This window comes from Parasteatoda tepidariorum, chromosome 7 (assembly GCF_043381705.1).
Source record: "Parasteatoda tepidariorum isolate YZ-2023 chromosome 7, CAS_Ptep_4.0, whole genome shotgun sequence".
NCBI lineage: Eukaryota > Metazoa > Arthropoda > Arachnida > Araneae > Theridiidae > Parasteatoda > Parasteatoda tepidariorum.
Genome location: NC_092210.1, coordinates 72,213,718 through 72,222,780, shown reverse-complemented (window position 1 = coordinate 72,222,780; position 9,063 = coordinate 72,213,718). Strand labels below are relative to the sequence as shown.

Here is a 9,063-nt window from a genome sequence, read left to right as displayed (position 1 = left end):
GACAGCTGGCCGCCTTAGGCGGCTAGTGATTAATAACTATATTTCTAAAAAATGAATGTTTGTCTGTTTGTGGAGGGTTTTCTTTATAGACTCCTAAATCATTCAACAGAAATCGATGAAATTTGGCATACAAATAGTTTAAAATGCGAGGAAGGTCACTGTCGACATTAGAACATTCTACGACGGACTGTTCGAGAAAGATGAGCAAACAACGAAAAGGAATATTCTGTTTGGTTAAGCATTAGCCATTGTTTAAAATTTAACTATAGACCATTCGATTTTTAACATATTTCAAAAGTAACATCAGTGGTAATTGCCAGTTTATAGCTCGATTTGATCAAAAAAATATTTATTTCTCTTAGTTTGTTTAAGAGAAATATAAAAAAATCGCTATATTATTATTGATGCCAATGATTTTAATTAATTTAAGTAATATATTCAGATTGAAAAACGTGGATCCCTCACGGAACATAAAATGGGATTAGAACGGTATTTTTTGCATGGATAGTGACAACGCTAAACAAGGACAAGAAGACTCAATCGCCGTGGGTTTGTTTCTCATCGCGTCAGACCACCTTCAGTGAAGCTGAATCGCTTCTCTGTTGAAAATGTATGGAATTTATTTTTTTTCATCTCCACTTCGCACCGACGTTTTTTTATGCTGAAAATATTGTTTCTTCTTCTCTTGAAGTTTTTTTTAATTGTGGTGGTTACGTTTAAAGGAAGAAAAAAAAGTATTAGTTGCTTTTTTTCAACTTCTTTTAAAACTTTAAAATTCTGTTACTGCAACCGTGAGAATAGGAATATAGTTTTTAATTCCTCTTGCTTTTAATATATTGGATGCAAAACGTTTGATTTTATATTTATTTCATTTATTCATAATTTTGTAGGTCTATTTCCAAAGCGGTTACACAGATTTGTGTTTATTTCCAAGAATTTTTTGTTACTTACAAAGCAGAAATCTGTACTTCTGAAGAACAAAAATTCAATTTTTTCATTAGATAAATCGAGGTGCTGTTAATTTTGTTTAATCAATCAGATTTTGATGTTTTTAAGCCTGCTTTTCTACTGCAGTTGCTCATCGGATTCTGACATCACATTTCGTACAATGAATACTTCAGCACCGGGAAGAAAAAGCTCAGTGAATTGAGGTTCGGTAACCGAGGAGGACCTGGTTCGGTAACGTGGCAGATCAACAGCTCAGATTAGAATGCGAACCTGGTCGATTCTAGGAAAATGGACCTGCGTGAATAAATATTCAAAATTATCGTAAAATTAAAAATAGAAAATTTTTATTTTCTAATAGGTAAGATTTTTTTTTTTTTTTTTTTTTGAATTTGTAAAAAGTGTTTAGATAAATTCTTACAAAAAGTTGAACACGCTGAATTTTTACACGGGTTCTTCATTTTGTTGCGTTATATTCGCTTGGAGTGCTGAAAATACTGAAGAGCAATAAAATAGTTTTTAACATTATATATAAATATTTTTTTCCTTTTTTCTTTGCTTCATTTTTTTTAAATTTGGCCCGATTTAATTAAATTAAAACTTTAATTTAATTAAAACTTTATTAATAAATATAATGTAATTTCCCAGAAACGCATGCAGCTTAGTTTTACATTTTTTTGTGAAAACTTTAGTAAAATAGAAAATTTAAAAAAAAAAAAAAAAATTATCAATTAGAAAGGCAAGGCATTCAACAAAAAAAAAATTCCCGAATTAAAACTGATAATAGTTGTTATTTAAAAAATAATTTTATTCAAGGTTAACACATCTTGAAAACTGTTAACACACCTGGTAAAAGTAACTAAAAGTTACGAGCTACGTGTCTTCGAATTACTTTTACACTTTACTTTGAGCGCAATTTTTTTTCCAAATAAAATATTGAAATTCATGTCAACTGTATTAAAAATTTGTAATAGAGGAGAATACAATAAAACTAACATAATTTTGTCGCATTTTCCAATTTTTCGTGTTATAAAGATCATTGCATATATTATTGATTAGACCTGGCATTTAGTACGTAACTTAAATATATTTTTTACTACTGCAAACTATTGACGCCAGTGATGCTTAATTTCAGTAATAAGTTCTGATGCGTGGTGACAACTACTAAATATAAGCTATATTTGTTATAAGTTCTTCACAGCCACTTAGCGAAGTAAGTCAGTTAGTAAGTTTATACAGGCTTAGGTAAAGAATCTTCGGCCCCTTGGTTTGGTGATAAATTTTGTATAATTTTGCTGAAACCCCGTTTCTGATTACAGGTGCTCTACCGTGATATTCTTTGACGTCACCTTCGGGTTACTGCATTCTTTCTTTTCCGCTACGTGATTGGTTTATCACATATATTGGTTAATTTCTTGAATTTGCGTTCGCAACGAAATGTAGGAGGCAATGTTGTACGAGATGAATTCCTGCGCTTTCCATAAGAGCAGTCATCCAGTTGCTCTGGAAATGTTTTCAATGCGGCAATGTAACGTTTCTTCTTTATTGTGACTTATTAAATTTAAAAAAGAAAAATGTTTGATTCTTTCTTATGCGAGCGAAAACAAAATGGTATCTCTTTTTTTTAGAAAAGGAACATCCAAAACACATCGGAAAAATATTTGTAAATAAACAGAAAAATATATATATCTTCTCATTAGAGTTAAAACCTAATGCCTGAGAATTAGTTTTATTAAATTTAAACATAGAACATGAAAGGCCTATTTAAACTTCACATTCCATAGTTTTAAGAATCATATTACTTCAAACATTAAAATATGCAAAAAGTACTCATAAGCTCATAATTTTACATAGCTTAATTTTGCAAAAAAAGTTTTTTGACAACAATTTTTATCAAAAAATTTTACATTTCAATAGAAATTATTATTTAGAAACTAAAAAACGTAAAATAAACAATGTTTACGAAACAAAAAAAAAACGATTCTAAAAATTCCTCACATTAAAATAAAAAACTTTAATGTTTCTTTTTGTTTTACTTTTATTCATAATCGGACGTAGAAAATCATTCTAAAGAAAATTACTATCAAATAAAAAAAAAAACAATTTATTATAAAAATTGCAACACGTACCTGTTTACAAATCCAGAGAATTCCAAAATTATATATTTTCATTTGAAAACTTTATTCTTATATAGTACATACATAGATTATCCTTCCATTACTTTAAGATGACATACCACACAATAAAATTTTATAATTGCAAGATCTCGATATGAATTTCAATTTGTAAGTTAAAAACAGAATAACTGAATTCTAGTTTAAATTTATCATTCTCAAAATTAAAAAATACTTACCAAGAAAAAGATAAAAATTTATTAATAATCAATATAAATGATATTATTTCAAGTAATTCAGATGATTCCTTATTGTTGCATCCCGAATTATATAGATCAGGGGTTTCCAACTTACATGAGGCCGGGGGTCACAATTAAAAACACCAGTCAAATGGCGGGCCACAACTTTATCAAAATTTTATATAGGACTCTTTATATAGGTGGATTGTAAACTATTACTAAGTCGAATTGAAATAACTACGGTGCTTACAGTTTCTTTTGCTCATAACAATGTCTATTTAGTGACTTTTTTTTTAATGAAAAATTTTCTTCTCGCCGCATTGTAAATAAAAAAGAAAAACAGCATTTTGTAGTCAAATTTTATTGTTTTTGCATATCTATTCAAATCTAATATAATTTCAAATATGTATACAAAGTATATGTATATGTATATGTATGTAAATGTCAAATATGTATATGTAATATTCTTTGTATATACAATATATATACAAAGTTTGTATACAAATCATTTTTCGCATTTATACTAAAAGAATTGTTCGTTACAGTAAATCAGTATTTGTTCTATACATGGAATTACCTTATAGCAAGATAGAAAAGCTAATTTTTTTACCGATCTATTCAAAATACTTACAATTTTTTCCCTCAGTAAGAAACCTGTTTGAATCTATATTGCTTAATGTTGCAATGATATAAAACAATAAAGACATAAAACTGAATATATTTATAGATAAAAGTCGGAGTGAACTTTGAGACATTCAAGATTGTCGAGTTCAAACTGTCTGATTAGTCAGTTACCGTTAGACCTGAAAATAATAACTCGACATGTGGTGAATCAATAAAAAAAAATGGCGAGTAAAATTAATGAGACAGCCAGTCACTTTTTCAAATTGTTCCTCTTCTTTTCTTTTGAAAATGGCCTGATGATAAAAATAAATTAATGCAGAAAGACTTTGGAAAACAGAATTTTCATTAAACCCTTCAATGTTTCCATTAAAAATTTTGAGCCATCAGAATCCATCAATTTGTAATTTGAAAGGTTCATGTAGAATGAGAATTCCTTAACTACTCACGTAATGCAAAATTGTACATTTTGGATCCTTAAATATTTTAAAATTAAGTTCGCGGATTAACTAAATTTTGACACACTAACTAATTTTTTAATCATATTATTTTATTGATTAATTAACTTTTTATAGCCGTAGATTATTTCTAATGTGATTTTTTTTAAATATAATTTAATCTAAGCAAAAAAAAACCTGCTAAATGTGGCTTTAAAATTAAAAGAACCTATCGATATCAGTCATAGACTCATTAGGCTTAAAGAAAATATGGCTACTAAGTTAATAACTGTAATTTTAACTACCGGTTAATAACTGTAAGTTTAAATTTCCATGTCTAGTTACGGAAAATCAGTTAAAATTTTTAAACAACGCATTGATAAGTAAATATTTTATTTGACTATCTAATATACATTCACAACGCATAGATAAGCAAATATTTTATTTGACTATCTAATATACATTCAAAATGTATTTAGTTATATTTATTAATAATGTTTTTAATCCAATCAGCTTTGTCAGCTGTTGCAGCAAACACAACTCTATTTTCTGGCAATCCGCAGAGGCCGCCCATGAAATTGGTGGCACTGGCATAGCTTACAGCTCCCATCAAAAACCATTTATCTCCCAGTTTACAAGAAAGGGGTCCACCACTGTCACCCTAAAATAATAAAATTTGACGATTGAAGCTATGTCACTAATTAAAACACTCTCGTTTCAGAAAACACATGTTTCAAATTTCTCATTTCCTTCTTTTTTCTGCATTTATTTTCGTCCTAGCAAGATATTTCAATGAAATATTTCTAATACTTACACTAAAATTTAAAGACAATTTATGCACTGTAAAAATATCGAAAAAGGAAAAAAAATATAGTTTTCTGAATTTTAGTTACAACCTTTGTTTTACACATTTTGAGCATCTTTAAGTTTTTCTTTTGTCAAAAATATAAAGGATCCATGAACATAAAAATAGAAAATATAATAAAAAATGTGAAGAATTACAACTTTAGCATCATGTGTATAGTTAATTTTTTACTATTAAAATTTATATGAAAGCTTTAAACGTATAATTTAGCTTATAAAAAAATCTAATCGAGCTGTAACAAAAATCTAAACCCGTCTAAATATTTATTAATTAAAGGTTAACGCAATAAAAACAATGTGAATAAAGCACAAATGAAAATACATAAATGGGCATACTATAGTTTCGGCTCTATAAATAAGAACCTTCCTCTGTATCAAAACACCAAAAGTGTTAAAACAATGAGATTACACTAGACTCTTAGTGAATTTAGTGCTTAGATACTGAGAAAGGTTCTTGTTTATAGAACCGAAGCTTTATAGTTTGTCCAAATTTATACTTTCATCTGTGCTTTGATCACGTTGTGCTTTGATCTTTGATCACGTTGCTTTTATTGCTTTAATCAAGAAGATTCCAATTATTCCCTATCCTTTTTTGGAGATTTAAAAGATTTGAGACAAGTTCGTAACTATTAAAAGGAAAAAAAAAGAAAAACTTCGTAAGTTAAAAAAAAAAAAAAATTAGTATTAGTAAATGTGTTTAATCAGTAGTTATTGCGAAATGAATTGTACAGAAATAAATACTAAATAAAATATAAAATAAAATTTGACAAAATAAAATGGAACAAAAATTTGAAATACTATTCACTACAAAACGAAGAAAATTGTGATTGCCGCAAGGCGATCACAAGCATCACCCAGTGGCAAAATGATTGTTGTCTAATTGTTTTTGGAAGAGAAACTTTATTGTTACATCTTTACATCTAGTTATTGTTACATTGTTACATCTAGTACATCTTTAACTGTTAATCCTAAACTGCTTGGTAGACAATTTCGCAAACATATTTAAATGCAGCTCAGACACATTCTGTGTAAATTCTTTTGATGACTGAATAGACATTGAAGAGTCAATCGAGATCAATATTAACATTTTCGGCTTGGTACAATGGTGTTTGATGGAGATTGTAAGCTGCATCATACACCCGTTTCAGATTCACAGGTTCATACATGAAATATGATTTGCAAGCTAGGCATTTTTTTAATTTTTCATGAATAGTGAATTAATCATTTAAATTGCGGGGAAGACAGACTACGGTCTTGTGCAAGTTATTGGGTACGTTGACAGTGGATTATTTTATCCCTAACTGGTGATCAGCACCCATTTCTTATGTTTGCATGAGAAAGGTTCGGTGAGTCACCATTCGCTCTTTGGTAGGGTTCAATTCTCTCAACCACTTTGGTACTTTTGTGAGGGACGGACTTCATGCATGCGTTTGCGAAAGGAATCCTTTCGTTTTTTCGTTTGTGTGTAACGCTTAAGGTATTCCCGTCTTCGTTATTTGGCTTTTTCAGCCTCAGTAAGTTTAGGCCTCTTCATCGTTTTTTTTTTTTTTTTGCTTCAACTCTAACTTTTGGGACCATGTTTGGACTCTCTTTATTTGTGATATTTCCCTGAATTAGTATTGAAAATGATCCAGTAGAATTTCTGATTCCTAATTAAAACAATAAAAACAAAAATAGCGTTCAAATGATGAAATTCTCTTTTATTCACAACTCAAGAAGTATTTATGAGATCTCTCTGGTCCCATATTTCAAAAATGAACTCACAAACTTCATGCATAACAAAATTAAAAGTGAAAAAAAAGAAGTTTAAAGAACTATCAAACAGCAGCAGTCGCCATAGCAACGCATGCGTACTGTTTACTATTACTCTTGATTATTGTAGTTGAAAAGTGCGGGTGCCTTGAAATTCAAGCAAAGACCCATTTTGCCAAGGGGTAGAATTATTTTATTCTTGTTAAAATTTATGAAAGCATGCTTAGATAAATTAATAAAATCTTACGTGGCATGGGGAGTTGTTTATTTTGTGAACGCAGATTTGTACTGGTGGACTATAAACATTGTTGCATGTTTCTTCACCTTGCACTACTTGCTCAGTTTGTTTCAGAACATCGGTAAATCCAGATCCTGCAATTTAAATTTTATGTTTTATTTATCAGATACCGTGAGCCCCAATTATCACCAGAGTTTCAAGAAACATTTTTTTTTAAAAAAAGAAAGAAAAAAAAGAAAGAAACAGGAGGGTATAGAAATGTACGTGAATTATTATAGAAATGTATGTGAAATTAGAATTTCTTCATTCTACTTATAAAAATTAGATTTGTTCTCACTGAGCTTTAAAATTAGTTGCAAGCTTCCTTAAAGAACTTAATGGCTAACTGTGAAAACTATCAAATTATGTTTTTTTAAAAAAAAAACACACATTTTGAAGCAACAACATAAAGCTCTTTGTGGATAGATGATTTTAAAAGATTTAGTTGTAGTGGTGTGCCATACAGCACAAACCTCTCTTGCAAGTTTATTGCTGATATATCCATGTGAGCTTGATGAGACTATTCCCGAGTTAAAATTCTTGATGGTCCCATCAAAAAATTTTGACTTTGGTTTCAATGCGATTCATGATGGTCCAACATCATTTGATGCTCACCTTTGTGGTGAACCACCTTCTCACCAGATGGCGATGAACTTTGCTCGCCAGGTGGCAGTACAAAACTTTCCACTCTAGGAAATGACTTTTCTATAAGAGGGCAACATCTCTGTGTTAAAACCTTAGTTTCAAGAAATGGCAACAGGTAAATTGAAAAACATTCATTCTATCTTGCTGACCGATGGACTTACATCTTTTTTGAAATGCTGCTGTTGCTAATCCTATTTGTTTTTCTATGTTGTAACTTAATATAATTTATTTTATTTTTTATTATTATTAAACTGTGTTGATAGTTAATTTTTATTGAATCAATTTATTTAATATAGTTAACCTAATCACCACACTTTCATACAACATTTTTCATTATGGGTTCATGGTTTTTGATATACCAATAAAATTTCCTCATTTCATGATGGAAAATGCTACTTTAATACTATCATGGTTAATCATCAAGAAAAATTTCATTCTCATTGACCAACAATTCATGATGATCCCAATGATTGTTTCGCAATAATTGTCTTTTCTTGGCAGAAAACAGTTTTTCTACTAAAGTTAAAATTATTCACTTAACATATATGTACTAAAAGGAATTCTGTTTGCTTTCTCTGGTGCTATTATTACTATCTATTATTACTATACTACTACTACTACTATACTGCTTTTATTATTATGCTATTATAACTATAGTAATATTACTATATATTAGTATTTTAAATATTTAGATCTCTTGCTGAACAGAAGTGATTTTTCAAAGTAATCGATTTTTAAAATAGCAATTATGTTCTTATAACATTATATTGCTCAAACTAATTTCATGAGTTCACAACCACAATTTAATTCGCGATCGCAACGAACTATAGGGGGCGTTGTTGTATGAGACGCTTACCTGCGATTTCCATATGAACCGTCATTCAGTTACTCTGGAGACGTCGTTAATGTAGCGTGTAGCATTGCAACGTTCCTTCTTTAATGTGGCTTATTAAATTTAAAAAAGAAAAATGCTTGATCTTCTTTCTTGTACAACCGAAAACAAAATGGTATCTCTTTTTATTAGAGAAGGAATATCCAAAACACATCGGAAAAATATTTGTACATTAACAGAAAAAAATATGTATATTCTTATAAGAGTTAAAACCTAATGCCCGAGAAATAGTATTACTAAATTTAATGATATAACATGAAAGGCCCATTTAAACTTT

The 9,063-nt window shown here is 29.3% G+C and overlaps 2 protein-coding genes across 2 annotated transcripts in view; both read right to left on the bottom strand.

Annotated features, from left to right (window-relative positions):
- Nucleotides 1-9,063, bottom strand: part of LOC107445558 (chymotrypsin B-like) — an 83,848-nt gene that overhangs the window by 19,780 nt on the left and 55,005 nt on the right. The window lies entirely within an intron of this gene.
- Nucleotides 1-9,063, bottom strand: part of LOC107445560 (enteropeptidase-like) — a 40,297-nt gene that overhangs the window by 17,018 nt on the left and 14,216 nt on the right. The window contains exons 6-8 of the mRNA XM_071183385.1: nt 7,865-7,985; nt 7,220-7,344; nt 4,898-5,017 (exon numbers count right to left, since the gene is read on the bottom strand). Coding sequence (XP_071039486.1) covers nt 4,898-5,017; nt 7,220-7,344; nt 7,865-7,985 — 366 coding nt within the window. The remainder of the gene's footprint in view (nt 1-4,897; nt 5,018-7,219; nt 7,345-7,864; nt 7,986-9,063) is intronic.